The sequence below is a fragment of the Panulirus ornatus genome, chromosome 8 (assembly GCF_036320965.1).
Source record: "Panulirus ornatus isolate Po-2019 chromosome 8, ASM3632096v1, whole genome shotgun sequence".
Lineage (NCBI taxonomy): Eukaryota > Metazoa > Arthropoda > Malacostraca > Decapoda > Palinuridae > Panulirus > Panulirus ornatus.
The window spans coordinates 17,713,789-17,732,795 of record NC_092231.1 but is presented as its reverse complement, the minus strand read 5'-3'; the positions used below and the strand labels follow the sequence as shown (position 1 = coordinate 17,732,795).

The following is a 19,007-nucleotide window of genomic DNA, read 5'->3' as shown; positions in this document are numbered from 1 at the left end:
GGAACAGAGAATTGGGCCAGGTGAGGGTATTCCCTCAAAGGCCCAGTCCTCTGTTCTTAACGCTACCTCGCTAATGCGGGAAATGGCGAATAGTTTGAAAGAAAAAGAAAGAATATATATATATATATATATATATATATATATACTTTTTTTTGCATACTATTTGCCATTTCCTGCATTAGGGAGTTAGCGTATATATATTCTATCAGAAATCCAGTCATTAGTGAACATTAAAACAATATTTGACAAACTGGCGCTGCCCTAAGACAGAGGCATTTACTTATTTTTTTGAGGGGAAGGTTACATATAGTGCAGCTTTTCTCCAGATTGATGAATGTATTAGAGGTGAGTAATGCTGTGGGTTAACATGGATTTTGTGGTAGACTGAGGATCAAAGAGAGCTTTATTTTCTTTTCAAAAGCTGTGCAGACAGCATGTTATATGTTTTCTAGTCAATAGAGGGACTTTTGATCCGTTATTCATGATTACAGACTTCATGGGAAAAAGTCTCATGAAGGCAGATTTTTTGTATTTCATATATTTTTTCTTTATTTAACAGAACTCTTTCCTTGGAACAGGTTGCATATACAATGTACCAGATGGGCTGCTATGAGATATCTTTGGGTGATACTATTGGTGTGGGGACTCCTGGTAGCATGCGAAGAATGTTAGAGGAAGTGTTGACTGTCTTGCCACCAGATGTACTGGCAGTTCATTGTCATGATACCTATGGCCAAGCCTTGCCAAATATTTTAACAGCTCTTCAGGTAAGGTCAGATCTTTGATACAGGTGATCAATTTGGAAATTCCACAGCAAAAGCTGTTACCTGAAATACTTGGAGAATAATTCCTTTTGGATAACAAAATTTCCAGTTATTCAAAGTTTTTTAATCTAATAAAACATTCAGAAGTTGTAATATTTCAGAATATTTAATATATTTGTAAACATTTTTTGTAGAAGAAATATTAATATAATACATGTAAGCAAATAAATAAATTACATTGAAGTAATTCATAAGTGCCACCTTGGACTCACCCTTAAGCTAGCCTTTTACACAAGTCCATCTTCTTTTGGGGGCTTTTAAACATTCCTCTTCATGTGAGACATATATGTCTTCAAGAAGCTGTCATTTAATTGCTGGCTATGCGTGAGAGGGGCCATTGTCCACGACAGTAATTCAGGGTGCACAAAATACACAATGTGCAAGATCAGCACATAACACAACTCTAGAAAGCACACGAGAGATGGTAAACAATCACCAGTGCCACTTTCTTTTATACATCTCCCAGTCATTTGCACTCCTTCCTTGTAAGTATTGTCCAAATGCCTCTCATTTCTCATTCGCTCACAACTTTACTCTTTCATCCTACCACTCACTTCTTTTTTCTGATCTGCCCACGTCCCACCTTTCTGCCACTTGCATCTTTTGCACATGCCATCACTGCTTACCTAAATACCTCCCATTCTTCACCCACTCCCCTCATGTCATTTGCTCTCACCTTTTGCCATTTTACTCTCAGCCTCTCATGGTACTTCCTCACACAAGTCTCCTAACCTAGCTCACTTACTCTCACCACTCTTTTCTCCCCAACATTCTCTCTTCTTTTTTGAAAACATCTGCAAATCTTCACCTTCACCTCCACAAGATAGTGATCAGACATCCCTCCAGCTGCCCCTCTCAGCACATTAACATCTGAAAGTCTCTCTTTTACATGCCTATTAATTAACACATAATCTAATAAGGCCCTTTGACCATCTCTTCTCCTCAATTATGTATATTTATGTATATCTCTCTTTAAACCAGGTATTCCCAATCGCCAGTCTTTTTTCAGCACACAGATCCACCAGCTCTTCACCATTTCCATTCACAACACTTGATACCCCATGTACACCAATTATACCCTCAACTGCCACATTGCTCACTTTTGCATTAAAATTTTCCATCACTAATACCCGGTCTCATGCACCAAAGCTACTGACACACTCACTCAGCTACTCCCAAAACACTATCCCCCTCTCATGATCTTTCTTCTCATGACCAGGTGCATAAGCATCAATAATCACCCAGCTCTCTCCATCCACTTTCAGTTTTACCCACATCAGTCTAGAATTTACTTTCTTACACTTTATCACACACTCCCACAACTGCTTTAGGTGTAGTGCTACTCCGTCCTAAGTTCTTGTCCTCTCACCAACCCCTGGCTCTATTCCTAAGACTTTTCCAAATTATTCTTCCCCTTTACCCTTAGAGCTTCGTTTCACTCAGAGCCAGAACATCCAGGTTTATTTCCTCAAACATTCTACGTATCTCTCCTTTCTTCTCATCTTGGTTACATCTGCACACATTCAGACACCCCAATCTCAGCCTTCGAAGAGGATGAGCACTCCCTGCTTAAGTCCTCCTTCTGTTTCCCCTTTTAGGAATTGAAATACAAGGAGGGGAGGGTTTCCAGCCCTAAACTTCCTCCCCCTTTAGTTGCCTTCCACAACATGTAGGGAATACATGGGAAGTATTCTTTCTCCCCTATCCCTGTCTTAGAATATGAATGAATATTCCATTTCAGTGTAGATGAAGGCTGTTTGCTGTTTGACTTTTCGTTGTAGCAATGTTAATTCAACATCTTTACATATAATCTTATTGTTTCAGATGGGAATCAATGTAGTGGATGCCTCTGTAGCAGGACTAGGAGGTTGCCCATATGCTCATGGAGCCTCAGGTAATGTAGCAACTGAGGATGTTGTGTATATGCTTGAAGGACTACAGATAGAAACTGGTGTTGATCTAGATAAACTTATTGATGCTGGAAATTACATTTGCAAATTCCTAAAAAGACCAAATTTAAGTAAGGTAAGTTGTGCCAAGACAAAGTGCTGAAGTACTTATGTGATGCATCTATTACATTAGATAATAGGAAACTCATTGTGAAATGTGTTGATTTCCTTTTGTAAAAAAGGCTATCACTAAAATTTGCACTTGGTGTTTTCAGTATCCTGTGAAGCTTATGAAAGACTGAACCCTGTGTAATCAGATTATCTAGTAAACCAATTTTGTTGGAAACTATGAACAGATGGTACACAGCAAACAATTGTAAATTGTGTTGGGTGTAGTTGTATCAGTACAAAATTACATTATTTACTGTTATGTAGATATCAGAAGGAGCAAATGTCCATGTAGTGCAAAATTTATTAAATATACTACATGGTAGAGTTTACACAATGTACAGGATAAAACAGATCTGTCGTAATTGCCATTAAGTATTTTTTAAACATAATCTCTGTGATACGTAGTATTTAGTAGTATTCTGTGGCATGTAATGTTTTGAATTTCAAGACCTTATCTCCAGCCTTTCTCGATGGAATTACCCATGTTGTACAATGCTTATATCTCTGGTCTTGAATTTTACCCCTACAGAAAAACTTCTGATCTCTTCCTGAGGGTTGTTACTTGGTGGTGAAAAGGAAACAGTTGTATGATTTACATGATTTACAAATGATAAAATTTTTTTTATTCCCCAAAAGCAAGTATGGTGCAGCGACCATTCAGCTAGTTTCAAAATATAGCTACTGAAGTGCTGGGCTGAGTTCTGTAGTCAATAGATTTAGAGATACAAAGCTCATTCTTTGCATAGAAATTTTAGTAAGGAATTTTAGTATTATTTATTAAAGACATAATTATACTGATCATTGTCTATTTCAACTTTAAAAGTAGTGTGTAAATCATTAACATTTTTCATAATATCTGTTTATCCAGACACTGCTGTCTTAAATCATTAATATAAATGAAATGTCAGACTCCTGTACATGATTAGTAGGACTGAATTGGCAATTGCTGTAGGTTTATTATTTTGAACCTGTAATGTATTTTTTCAAACAGATTTCATAATATATGTTATATATGTAATGTTGTGTGATTGTTTTAGTGTTTAGTAAAAGTTGTTGCTGGTCTCCATGATCTGATCAATGGAAATATTTTGAAATTCAACAGCAGTGGTAAATAAACTTTATTTTAAATATTCAACAGTGACAGAATATAGGTAAATTATCTTAGTATGCAGTCCTTTAGTTAGTACCTTTAATGATTGGAACAGATACCAGGAAACCACATATATTGCACACTGGAATAGCCACTGTGGTGGTAGCCCCAGTCAAATTACATAAAGCAAGTGCCACATTTAGCCACTTAAGCCTGGTTTTGAAATGTCACTCTCAGTGAACTTTCTAGTGCATATTTTGTGTGGTATAATCTTGCTGTACAGTAACTGGTTAGGTAGGTAAAAAACTGCTATATTTGTCACAAGGTATCACATTTTGTCCAGCACTGATTTCGCTTCAGTGAAGATCTTGTAACATTACACATGCCATGCTTTTTATGTGAACTCTATTAAAACTGCCAAATTTGGAATACATATTAGTAACATTCATAACATTGCCCATTACTTAAAATGATCTGGAGTAAGGTGCCTGCCACCAGTAACACTTCCTCTACTGCTCAGAAACCTTAAGAGATCATTAGATATCTTTCTCTTTCATAACCTGTCTTTCATAACCTGAATGACTAGCTCCTGCTGCAATCCTTATCAAAAACCCAGGCATCAGAATTCCATAATCTTCAGAAACCCAGAAAATTGTTAGTTTCAAGATAAAATTTTTGACTTGCATTTGATGCATTATTCACTTTCATTATACAAATTGAAAGATGTGCACATACCTATTATGCAAAAAATAGTACAAGAAGGTTACTGTCATATTGAAATAATAGCTCTGCCTAGGCCAACATACTCTCCAGAGTATTGCACAAAAATTCTTCAAACCTAGGAAGGTTTGGATGGAACTTTGGAGAATCTTCGTGTCACCTGACTGAACCCTTTCCATCTTTCTCTACCTCTCATTTAAGGTAGTTCCCTTAAATCTGTGCTGATGCATATACCATTGTGTTTCCCCTTAAAGCATATTTAGATGATGTTTTCTATTAGGATCATGGTTTGAACTTTTAGTACTTACCTTCACATTGGAGAGAAGCCCTTCTTTTAGCACTTACCTTCACATTGGAGAGAAGCCCTTATTTTAGCACTTACCTTCACATTGGAGAGAAGCCCTTCTTTGTATTCTGTAGTGTTGTGATGGAATGTTATTGACAGTGCTGCCCTATGGCTACTTACAGTCAGTATATTATTCTAGTCTAGTTTATATAAGTAGAACAGAGGTAATCGTTTCTGCTTTGTTGTGAATTTCTTTCCCATACAAGTTATTCATTGGTCCTTATAACCATTTCCACTTAATATCTACTGTATGCAATATGATACAAAGTTGTTTCAGTTCCCATTTTGCTGTGAAGTTCCTTTCCTTATGAGGCTATTCATAAGGAAAAGACTGAAAGAACAAAAGTTGATCTAATCTCTGCTCTGTTTAGTAAGTCTTTTCCCCAATGTAGTCATGCACAGCTCGTTATAAATAGTTCATGTGGAACAAACAGATAGAGTGAGAGCAACATCAACTTTATGTGGAACACACAGTTAGAGCCTAGCAGTGTAAGTTAAAGGCTAGGGTGGATCAACAGCATACTTTCTTTTAAGTGTGGCATGGCATTCTTTCCTCCCTCCGTAAGACAGTCCTTTAAGGTTCAACAGACCCTTTATTAATTTCCAGCTTTTGTTGTTCAAGCTGTGGGGTCATATTCAGAATGTTGAGCATTTTGTTTGTTCGAACTTGGGGATTATGGATGGTTTAATACCGCTGGAATAGGATCTAATGGTATTATTCCATCCTTTAGCTCTTTGAGTGCAGTATCAGATTTCAAGAGCATTCTCTGTGTAATTTCCCTGTGAAAAAATTTAATTTTGATTTTTTCTTGCTTTTTCATCATCATAAAACCATGAAGTTTGGAAATCCTGGTTGGATTCTTTAGGACTACACTTTTCATGTTCCTCATTTAGATGTCATGTTTCTTTCCTGGGGATTTATCTTTCTCAAATTTACTAATGTTCTCATTATTATTAGGGCTTTGAAGGATTTGCACTAATGGCCTTACTGATTGTATTGTTTAGCAAAGGGTAACTTTTTAAATTTCAAAACTTTATGTAACAAAATGTGCGAGAAGATTTTCCATCCTCCATTAACTCCGGTTTGCAGCCACTTTAAAAAAGTACGTAGTCTTATACAGCACACATCAAAGGAAGGAAAGTAGATCTAAGAAATGGTTAACTTAGTACTATAATCATATATGAGACAAACAACTGTGCTGCCCCTCCTCCTTAACTTCTTACAGGAAGTTTGACGAGTCTAACTTTTTATCTTTAATGGGCAGATGCATTTCTAGAGTCTTGTATGTTAATATATACTTTATTGAAAATTTTGAAATTTCTTATGTTGGTGTCCAGTGCAGCTTGTGTGGACTGTGAAGCAAGGAGTTCCATGGCATACACATTTGTCACAATGCAAAGGTAAAATTTTATTCTTAATTCATGGTCTGATGTTCACTGCTTTATTTTCATCATCGTTTTCTGAAAGTTTCAACCTCTTTGAGTCTTTTGTTCTCTTCAACCACATTTAATATGCTCATCCTGCCTTTCCACACTAATGTTGACTTTCCAGTACTTTACATATACTAATTTGTTTTGATAGGTTGTGAAAAATGAGAACAGCTTGGTGGAATGATGTTGATTACATGATAACAGCTGACACTTTAACTTGTTCTTTCACTAATTGAAGTGACATATTGTAGGGAAGAAGGGTCTACCTCTTCTGATTTCTGGGGTCTGCTTTAACCATCATGAGTAGTACAACTACTAAACATGCGTTCACAGATAGAATTCTGCTGCTTGTGAGGATGCCACATGAAATGACATTGTTAACTCTGCCCAGCATCCATGATTGAATTAGTGTGAACTGTAATTTCAGTGCTTTATTTTGACAAACAGGAAGTCCTAAATGTCTCCACTCTGATAGGGCTCAATATGATATGAGCATAAAACTGTATTTGTAATAAAGTATTTTTATATAATAAGAACTATGATTACCCTAACCAAAAAAGATGAGCAAATGTAAATAAAAGGTTGAAGATATTTGCTATATAGATTTAAAGAATTTTATGACGAGATCCTTGTTACAAATATATTTATAGGCATTTTCGAGTCACAATATGATAAGATCCTATTTTCTAATAGTTTAGTCTATTTGTACATCATGGGGATATGGGAGAAAGAATACTAACAATGGTTCCAAACATATCTTGGATGTCTTAATTGACTTAAGGGATTGAAAATCCTCCTCTCCTGTATTATAGTTCTAAAACTATGAATAAGCAGCTTTTTTCTTTTTTTAAGATTTAGTTCTTAAGTCGCTGTCTCCCGCGTTAGCGAGGTAGCGCAAGGAAAAGGACGAAAGAATGGCTCAACCCACCCACATACACATGCATACACATACACGTCCACACAAGCACATATACATACCTATACATTTCAACTTGTATATACATTCCTATGGGTTCACGGGAAAAATGAAACACATTTAAGTTCCCAAGTGCACTTTCGTGTAATAATCACATCATCAGGGGAGAGACGAGAGAAATATAAGTCAGTTGATATACATCAAAGAGACGAAGCTAGGACGCCATTTGGTAAACATGTTTACTAAATGGCGTCCTAGTTTCGTCTCTTCAATGTATATCAACTGACTTATATTTCTCTCTCGAGTCTCTCCTGATGATGTGATTATTACACGAAAGTGCACTTGGGAACTTATCATGTTTCATTTTCCCCGTGGACTCATAGGAATATCTTGATCATGCGCAAAATTATGATCCTTTCCAATATATATACATACACAGACATATATATATATATATATATATATATATATATATATATATATATATATATATATATATATACGAATAAAGTGTATATGAACGTGCACCTTCATAGAACATACAAAGCTCCATCGTATTCATATAACTCCGCGTTGTACAGTCAGGTTCGGTAAAACGCTCTCAGCTGGCTATGTGTTCTGTTCGGAAACAACCGATAGACCCCGTTGCTCACCATAGTGAGACGAAGGGTATTCGAGTACTTAGTATTTTGAATAGTTGTTTCCTATTATACAGTCCCTTAGCCTAGCGGTTAGCATGCCTGCCTCTTGCGCAAGGGGTCCCAGGTTCGATCCTGGCTGATGGAGCTTTGTATGATATATATATATATATATATATATATATATATATATATATATTAAATAATTCATACTTGTTGCCTTCATTCATTCGTGCCTTTATTCATTCCCATCACCACCCTGCCACACATGAAAATGACACCCCCCCTCCCTCCACACGTGTGCGAGGTAGCACAAGGAAAAGACAACAAATGCCACATTTGTTCACACTTGGTCACTAGTTGTCATGTATAATGCACTGAACCCACAGCTCCCTTTCCACATCAAGGTCCCACAAAACTTTCCATGGTTTACCTGACGCTTCACATGCCCTGGTTCAATCCACTGACAGCACATCGACCCCAGTATACCACATTGTTCCAATTCACTCTATTCCTTGCAGCCTTTCACCCTCCTGCATGTTCAGGCCCCGATCTCTCAAAATCTTTTTCACTCCATCCTTCCACCTCCAATTTGGTCTCCCACTTCTCGTTCCCTCCACCTATGACACATATATCCTCTTTGTCAATCTTTCCTCACTCATTCTCTTCATGCTGCCAAACTGTTTCATTTCAATACACCCTCTTCTGCTCTCTCAACCACACTTTTTATTACCACACATCTCTCTTACCCTTTCATCACTTAATCAAACCACATATTGTCCTCGAACATCTCATTTCCAACACATCCACCCTCCTCCGCACAACCCTATGTATAACCCACGCCTCACAACCATATAACATTGTTAGAATATCTATTCCTTCAAACATACCCATTTTTGCTTTCCGAGATAAAGTTCTCGCCTTACACACATTCTTCAACGCTCCCAGAACCTTTGCCCCCTCCCCCACCCTGTGACTCACTTCCGCTTCCATGGTTCCATCCGCTGCCAAATCCACTCCCAGATATCTAAAACACTTCACTTCCTCCAGTTTTTCTCCATCCAAACTTACCTCCCAATTGACTTGTCCCTCAACCCTACTGTACCTAATAACCTTGCTCTTATTCACATTTACTCTCAGCTTTCTTCTTTCACACACTTTACCAAACTCAGTCACCAGCTTTTGCAGTTTCTCACTGGAATCAGCCACCAGAGCTCTACCACCAGACATGTACCATCAGCAAACAACAACTGACTTACTTCCCAGGCCCTCCCATCCCCAACAGGCTGCATACTCGCCCCTCTCTCCAAAACTCTTGTATTTTACCTCCCTAACCACCCCATCCATAAACGAATTAAACAACCATAGGGACATCACACACCCCTGTCGCAGACCAGCCTTCACTGGGAACCAATTATTTTCGTCTCTTCCTACTCATACACATGCCTTATATCCTTGGCAAAAATTTTTCACTACTTCTAGCAACTTACCTCCCACACCATATACTCTTAAAACCTTCCACAAAGCATCTCTATCAGCCTTATCATAATGCCTTCTCCAGATCCATAAATGTTACATACAAATCCATCTCTTTTTCTAAGTATTTCTCACATTCTTCAAAGCAACTACCTGATCCACACATCCTCTACCACTTCTGAAACCACACTGCTCTTCCCGTCTTCACACTCTCAGTCAATACCCTCCCATATAAATTCCCAAGAATACTAAAACTTATGCCTCTGTAGTTTGAACACTCACCTTTTGCCTTGTACAATGGCACTATGCATGCATTCTGCTAATCCTCAGGCACTTCGCCATGATCCATACATACATTGAATATCCTTACCAACCAATCAACAACGCAGTCACCCGTTTTCTTTATAAATTCTATTGCAATACCATCCAAACCCACTGCTGGATTTCATCATCTGCAAAGCTTTCACTACCTCTTCTATATATTGTCCTTGGGGCTAGGGGAGAAAGAATACGGCTCTTATATTTCCTGCGTCATAGAGGGTGACTAAGAAGGGTGGGAGCAAGCAGCTGGAAATCCTCCCTTCCTGTATTTGTTTCCAAAGGAAGGAACCAAGCAAGGAGCCAAGTGAGGAATTTTCCAAGGCTCTCTCATCTGTTCTTGACACAACCTCACTCATGTGGAAAATAGTGAGCATGTACGAAAAATGAAATATATACCAGATTGAGCATAAAATGGCATATGAAGAGAATAAATGAAGCAAAGGAGTGGGGGAGGAATTGGAAGTATTTAAGGAAGCAATGCTGACAAGTGCAAGAGATGCATGTGATATGCAAAAAAGGTGGGAATGTGGGCAGATTTGATTTTCAGTTGGATAAAAAATTTTTTAGCTATGCTTTATATCTTTTTAAAGATTATTCTACCAAAATTCAGACAATTATGTACCTTAGCCACACTGTACAAAATACTGCACAGAATGAATCAATGAAATAAATCTGGTACATACAGCCTTCATACCGTCAATCACCCAGTTCCATAACCCATACTGTATGAAAATGAACTGTGGACGTCCACAAAGTTAAAAGAACTTATCTTCTCACTGTATATACAATGCCGATTTGTCAATTGAAAAATTTTTTCTTTTCACATCACCTCCATACACAAAAAGCTAACATTACATCCCTCCAATCTCCAGTCATTCTTCAGACATCATCTGAAATATCCCTAGTCCTTATCCTTATAATTTCTCTCAATACATCCTTACACTTAATGTTATGTAAAATGTCTGGAGAAATTTGAAGGTGAACTGTTTAACTGCCATGACAAAAATGCATTCACAGATATTGGATTACCTAAAGATGACATGATTTAAGCAAACTGATCAGCTTAGGGAGAATTCAGTTCCAGGACCAGATGGAATCCAAGCCATATTCCTTAAAAAAGACAGACATCATTAGCAAAACCAAAGACGTTACTATTGAGGCAAAGTTTGGATGAGACTGGCAAAGGAGGATGTAATACCTAAATAATAAGGACCAGATAGCTGTTTACAAAGGGTCATAAAACATATATTAAACCATCAAATGAAAAATTATTACATTAATGAAAGCCAACATGGATCTGTGCCAAGAAAAAGTACATAGACCCAATTATTGGATCAATACAATTAAACATATGAAAGTTTAATGAGGGAAATGAATACATTTTTTTCTACTTTGCAAAAGCATATGACTAAATAAACCTTAGGGTTTTTCTAGAGAAAGTAGCTATATAAAACATAGGAAGATGGATTAAAGAGTTTCTAACTTACAGAAAGTTCAAAGTGGTGGCAAATGGAACCAAGTTAGAGGATATACCATCTGGAGTACCACAAGGTACAGTGTTTGCCTCAGCACTCTTTGTGATAATGAATCAGACATCAACAATTAAGTAAACGAAAGTCAATTGAGGAGCTTTGTTTTTGACATCACAGGATGAAAAATTATTGATCAAAAACTCATCAGAAAGGGATGCAAAAAGACTTAAGACAATTTACAAATAGTAGTCAAAAGTGAACCTAAAGGAATTCAATGAAGATAAGTTTGAGCAAGTTTCTCCCCTATGGGGAGAAACAATACTTTCCACGCATTTCCCGCGTGTCATAGAAGGCGACTAAAGGGGATGGGAGTGGGGGGGGTAAAAACCCTCCCCTCCCTGTATTTTTTCTAAAAGGAGAAACAGAAGGAGTCTTGCAGGGAGTGCTCATCCTACTCCAAGGCTCAGATTGGGGTGTCTAAATGTGTTTGGATGTAACCAAGATGAGAAAATAGGAGAGAGGTACTATGTTTGAGGAAAGGAACCTGGATGTTTTGGCTCTGAGTGAAACGAAATTCAAGGGTAAAGGGCAGGAGTGGTTTAGGAATGTTTTGGGAGTAAGTCAGGGGTTGGTGAGAGGACAAGAGCAAGGGAAGGAGAAGCACTACTCCTGAAACAGGAATTGTGGGAGTATGTGATAGTGTAAGAAAGTAAACTCTAGATTGATATGGGTAAAACTGAAAGGGGATGGAGAGAGATAGGTGATTATTGGGGTCTATGCACCTGGGAATAAGATGAAAGATCATGAGAGGCAAGTGTTTTGGGAGCAGCTGAGTGAGTGTGTTAGCAATTTTGATGCACGAGACCAGATTATAGTGATGGGTGATTTGAATGCAAAGGTGAGTAATGTGGCAGCTGAGGGAATAATTGGTGTACATGAGGTGTTCAGTGTTGTAAATGGAAATGGCGAAGAGCTTGCAGATTTGTTAGCTGAAAAAGGACTGGTGATTAAGAATACCTGGTTTAAAAAGATATATATACATAAATATACGTAAATAGGAGAAATGGCCAGAGAGTGTTATTGGATTACGTGTTAACTGATAGGTGCATGACAGAGAGACTTTTGGATGTTAATGTGCTGAAAGGTGCAACTGGAGGGATGTCTGATCATAATCTTGTGGAGGCAAAGGTGAAGATTTGTAGAGGTTTTCAGAAAAGAAGAGAAAATGTTGGGGTGAAGAGAGTGGTGAGAGTAAGTGAGCTTGGGTAGCAGACTTGTGTGAGGAAGTACCAGGAGACTCTGAGTGCAGAATGGAAAAAGGTGAGAGAAAAGGACGTGAGGGAAGTGGGGGAGGAATGGGATGTATTTAGTTAGGGAAGCACTGATGGCTTGAGCAAAAGATGCTTGTGGCATGAGAAGCATGGGAAGTGGGCAGATTAAAAAGGGTAGTCAGTGGTGGGAAGAAGTAAGATTATTAGTGAAAGAGAAGAGAGGCATTAGGACGATTTTTGCAGGGAAATAGTGCAAATGACTGGAAGATGTATAAAGAGGCAGGTTGACCGGTCAAGAGAAAGGTGCAAGAGGTGAAAAAGAGGGCAAATGAGAGTTGGGGTGAGAGAGTATCATTAAATTGTAGGGAGAATAAAAAGATGTTTTAAAAAGAGGTAAATATAGTGCGTAAGACAAGAGAACAAATGGGAACATCAGTGAAGGGGGCTACTGGGGAGGTAGTGGTGATGTGAGAAGATGGAGTGAATATTTTGAAGGTTTGTTGAATGTGTTAGATGATACAGTGGCAGATAAAGAGTGTTTTGGTCGAGGTGGTGTGTGAAGTGAGAGAGTCAGAGAGAATGATTTGGTAACAGAGAAGAGGTAGTGAAAGCTTTGCGGAAGATGAAAGCCAGCAAGGCGGCAGGTTTGGATGGTATTGCAGTGGAATTTATTAAAAAAGGTAGTGACTGTGTTGTTGACTGGATGGTGAGGATATTCAGTGTATGTATGGCTCATGGTGAAGTACCTGAGGATTAGTAGAATGCATGCATAGTGCCATTGTACAAAGGCAAAGGGTGTAAAGGCGAGTGTTCAAACTACAGAGGTGTAAGTTTGTTGAGTATTCCTGAGAAATTATATGGGGAAGAGCAGCGTGGTTTCAGAAGTGGTAGAGGATGTGTGGATCAGGTGTTAGCTTTGAAGAATGTAAGAAATACTTAGAAAAACAAATAGATTTGTATGTAGCATTTATGGATCTGGAGAAGGCATGTGATAGAGATGCTCTGTGGAAGGTATTAAGAGTATATGGTGTGGTAGGCAAGTTGCTTGAAGCAGTGAAATGTTCTTATCGAAGATGTAAGGCATGTGTACGAGTAGGAAGAGAGGAAAGTGATTGGTTCTCAGTGAATGTCGATTTGTGGCAGGGGTGCATGATGTCTCCATGGTTGTTTAATGTTTATGGATGGGGTTGTTAGGGAGGAGAATGCAAGAGGTTTGGAGAGAGGGGCAAGTGTGCAGTCTTTTATGGATGAAAGGGCTTGGGAAGCGAGTTAGTTGTTGTTCGCTGATGATACAGCGCTGGTGGCTGATTCAGGTGAGAAACTGCAGAAGCTGGTGACTGAGTTTGGTAAAGTGTGTGAAAGAAGAAAGCTGAGAGTAAATGTGAATAAAAGCAAGGTTATTAGGTACAATGGGGTTGAGGGACAAGTCAACTGGGAGGTAAGTTTGAATGGAGAAAAACTGGAAGAAGTGATGTGTTTTAGATATCTGGGAGTGGATTTGACAGCGGATGGAACCATGGAAGCAGAAGCGAGTCACAGGGTGGGTGAGGGGGCGGAAGTTCTAGGGGCATTGAAAAATGTGTGGAAGGCAAGAACATTATCTCAAAAATAAATGGGTATGTTTAAAGGAATAGTGGTTCCAACAATGTTACATGGTAGCGAGGCGTGGGCTACAGATAGGGTTGTGCGGAGGAGGGTGGATGTGTTGGAAATGAGATGTTTGAGGACAATATGTGGTGTGAGGTGGTTTGATCGAGTAAGTAATGAAAGGATAAGATTTTTTTTTTTTTGCTTTGTCGCTGTCTCCCGCATTTGCGAGGTAGCGCAAGGAAACAGACGAAAGAAATGGCCCAACCCACCCCCATACACATGTATTTACATACGGCCACACACGCAAATATACATACCTACACAGCTTTCCATGGTTTACCCCAGACGCTTCACATGCCTTGATTCAATCCACTGACAGCACGTCAACCCCGGTATACCACATCGCTCCAATTCACTCTATTCCTTGCCCTCCTTTCACCCTCCTGCATGTTCAGGCCCCGATCACACAAAATCTTTTTCACTCCATCTTTCCACCTCCAATTTGGTCTCCCGCTTCTCCTCGTTCCCTCCACCTCCGACACATATATTCTCTTGGTCAATCTTTCCTCACTCATTCTCTCCATGTGCCCGAACCATTTCAAAACACCCTCTTCTGCTCTCTCAACCACGCTCTTTTTATTTCCACACATCTCTCTTACCCTTACGTTACTTACACGGTCAAACCACCTCACACCACATATTGTCCTCAAACATCTCATTTCCAGCACATCCATCCTCCTGTGCACAACTCTATCCATAGCCCACGCCTCGCAACCATACAACATTGTTGGAACCACTATTCCTTCAAACATACCCATTTTTGCTTTCCGAGATAATGTTCTCGACTTCCACACATTCTTCAAGGCTCCCAGAATTTTCGCCCCCTCCCCCACCCTATGATCCACTTCCGCTTCCATGTTTCCATCCGCTGCCAGATCCACTCCCAGATATCTAAAACATTTCACTTCCTCCAGTTTTTCTCCATTCAAACTCACCTCCCAATTGACTTGACCCTCAACCCTACTGTACCTAATAACCTTGCTCTTATTCACATTTACTCTTAACTTTCTTCTTTCACACACTTTACCAAACTCAGTCACCAGCTTCTGCAGTTTCTCACATGAATCAGCCACCAGCGCTGTATCATCAGCGAACAACAACTGACTCACTTCCCAAGCTCTCTCATCCACAACAGACTTCATACTTGCCCCTCTTTCCAAAACTCTTGCATTCACCTCCCTAACAACCCCATCCATAAACAAATTAAACAACCATGGAGACATCACACACCCCTGCCGCAAACCTTCATATATATATATATATATATATATATATATATATATATATATATATATATATATATATATATATTCCTTCGAGTCCACGGGGATAATGAAACACGATAAGTTCCCATGTGCACTTTCGCCTAATAATCACATCATCAGGGGAGACACGAGATAAATATAACAGTCAGTTGATATACAACGAAGAGACGTACGTAGGATGCCATTTGGTAAACATGCGATTGTCCAAGACAATATATATATATATATATATATATTTTTTTTTTCTTTTAAACTATTCGCCATTTCCCGCGTTAGCAAGGTAGCGTTAAGAACAGAGGACTGGGCCTTTTTTGGAATATCCTCACCTGGCCCCCTCTGTTCCTTCTTTTGGAAAATTAAAAAAAAAAACGAGAGGGGAGGATTTCCAGCCCCCCGCTCCCTCCCCTTTTAGTCGCCTTCTACGACACGCAGGGAATACGTGGGAAGCATTCTTAATCCCCTATCCCCAGGGATAATATATATATATATATATATATATATATATATATATATATATATATATATATATATATATATATATATATGGGAGCAGGAGGCTGGAAATCCTCCCCTCTCGTTTTTTTTTAATTTTCCAAAAGAAGGAACAGAGAACAAGGCCAGGTGAGGATATTCCCTCAGAGGCCCAGTCCTGTTCTTAACGCTACCTTGCTAACGCGGGAAATGGCGGATAGTTTGAAAGAAAAAGAAAAGAATATATATATATATATATATATATATTCTTTTTCCAAAAGAAGGAACAGAGAATTGGGCCAGGTGAGGGTATTCCCTCAAAGGCCCAGTCCTCTGTTCTTAACGCTACCTCGCTAATGCGGGAAATGGCGAACAGTTTGAAAGAAAGAAAAAGATATATATATATATATATATATATATATATATATATATATATATATATATATATATATATATATATATATATATTTTTTTTTTTTTTTTTTATACTTTGTCGCTGTCTCCCGCGTTTGTGAGGTAGCGCAAGGAAACAGACGAAAGAAATGGCCCAACCCCCCCCATACACATGTACATACACACGTCCACACACGCAAATATACATACCTACACAGCTTTCCATGGTTTACCCCAGACGCTTCACATGCCTTGATTCAATCCACTGACAGCACGTCAACCCCTGTATACCACATCGCTCCAATTCACTCTATTCCTTGCCCTCCTTTCACCCTCCTGCATGTTCAGGCCCCGATCACACAAAATCTTTTTCACTCCATCTTTCCACCTCCAATTTGGTCTCCCTCTTCTCCTCGTTCCCTCCACCTCCGACACATATATCCTCTTGGTCAATCTTTCCTCACTCATTCTCTCCATGTGCCCAAACCATTTCAAAACACCCTCTTCTGCTCTCTCAACCACGCTCTTTTTATTTCCACACATCTCTCTTACCCTTACGTTACTTACTCGATCAAACCACCTCACACCACACATTGTCCTCAAACATCTCATTTCCAGCACATCCATCCTCCTGCGCACAACTCTATCCATAGCCCACGCCTCGCAACCATACAACATTGTTGGAACCACTATTCCTTCAAACATACCCATTTTTGCTTTCCGAGATAATGTTCTCGACTTCCACACATTTTTCAAGGCTCCCAAAATTTTCGCCCCCTCCCCCACCCTATGATCCACTTCCGCTTCCATGGTTCCATCCGCTGACAGATCCACTCCCAGATATCTAAAACACTTCACTTCCTCCAGTTTTTCTCCATTCAAACTCACCTCCCAATTGACTTGACCCTCAACCCTACTGTACCTAATAACCTTGCTCTTATTCACATTTACTCTCAACTTTCTTCTTCCACACACTTTACCAAACTCAGTCACCAGCTTCTGCAGTTTCTCACATGAATCAGCCACCAGCGCTGTATCATCAGCGAACAACAACTGACTCACTTCCCAAGCTCTCTCATCCCCAACAGACTTCATACTTGCCCCTCTTTCCAGGACTCTTGCATTTACCTCCCTAACAACCCCATCCATAAACAAATTAAACAACCATGGAGACATCACACACCCCTGCCGCAAACCTACATTCACTGAGAACCAATCACTTTCCTCTCTTCCTACACGTACACATGCCTTACATCCTCGATAAAAACTTTTCACTGCTTCTAACAACTTGCCTCCCACACCATATATTCTTAATACCTTCCACAGAGCATCTCTATCAACTCTATCATATGCCTTCTCCAGATCCATAAATGCTACATACAAATCCATTTGCTTTTCTAAGTATTTCTCACATACATTCTTCAAAGCAAACACCTGATCCACACATCCTCTACCACTTCTGAAACCGCACTGCTCTTCCCCAATCTGATGCTCTGTACATGCCTTCACCCTCTCAATCAATACCCTCCCATATAATTTACCAGGAATACTCAACAAACTTATACCTCTGTAATTTGAGCACTCACTCTTATCCCCTTTGCCTTTGTACAATGGCACTATGCACGCATTCCGCCAATCCTCAGGCACCTCACCATGAGTCATACATACATTAAATAACCTTACCAACCAGTCAACAATACAGTCACCCCCTTTTTTAATAAATTCCACTGCAATACCATCCAAACCTGCTGCCTTGCCGGCTTTCATCTTCCGCAAAGCTTTTACTACCTCTTCTCTGTTTACCAAATCATTTTCCCTAACCCTCTCACTTTGCACACCACCTCGACCAAAACACCCTATATCTGCCACTCTGTCATCAGACACATTCAACAAACCTTCAAAATACTCATTCCATCTCCTTCTCACATCACCACTACTTGTTATCACCTCCCCATTTACGCCCTTCACTGAAGTTCCCATATATTTTTTTTTTTTAAACTATTCGCCATTTCCCGCGTTAGCGAGGTAGCGTTAAGAACAGAGGACTGGGCCTTTTTTGGAATACCCTCACCTGGTCCCCTCTGTTCCTTCTTTTGGAAAATTAAAAAAAAAAAAAAAAACGAGAGGGGAGGATTTCCAGCCCCTCCGCTCCCTCTCCTTTTAGTCGCCTTCTACGACACGCAGGGAATACGTGGGAAGTATTCTTAATCCCCTATCCCCAGGGATAAGAGAGATGTGTGGTAATAAAAAGTGTGTGGTTGAAAGAGCAGAAGAGGGTATATTGAAATGGGCTGGTCACATGGAGAGAATGAGAGAGGAAAGATTGACAAAGAGGATATATGTGTCAGAGGTGGAGGGAACGAGGGGAAGTGGGAGACCAAATTTTAGGTGGAAGGATGGAGTGAAAAAGATTTTGAGCAATCAGGGCCTAAACATGCAGGAGGGTGAAAGGCATGCAAGGAATAGTGAATTGGAATGATGTGGTATACCGGGGTTGGCGTGCTGTCAATGGATTGAACCAGGGCATGTGAAGCGTCTGGGGTAAACCATGGAAAGTTTTGTGGGGCCTGGATGTGGAAAGGGAGCTGTGGTTTTAGTGCATCATACATGACAGCTAGAGACTGAGTGTGAACGAATGTGGCCTTTGTTGTCTTTTCCTAGCG

General features: G+C 39.4%; 1 protein-coding gene across 3 annotated transcripts in view; it reads left to right on the top strand.

The window, feature by feature from the left end:
* Hmgcl (hydroxymethylglutaryl-CoA lyase) overlaps nt 1-7,007 on the top strand; it is a 53,037-nt gene extending 46,030 nt beyond the window's left edge. For all 3 annotated transcript variants that reach the window (XM_071664182.1, XM_071664181.1, XM_071664183.1), the window contains 2 exons: nt 579-767; nt 2,649-7,007. In XM_071664182.1, the coding sequence (XP_071520283.1) occupies nt 579-767; nt 2,649-2,876 (417 nt within the window). In that variant the 3' untranslated portion in view covers nt 2,877-7,007. The remainder of the gene's footprint in view (nt 1-578; nt 768-2,648) is intronic.
* The last annotated feature ends 12,000 nt before the right edge of the window (nt 7,008-19,007 follow it).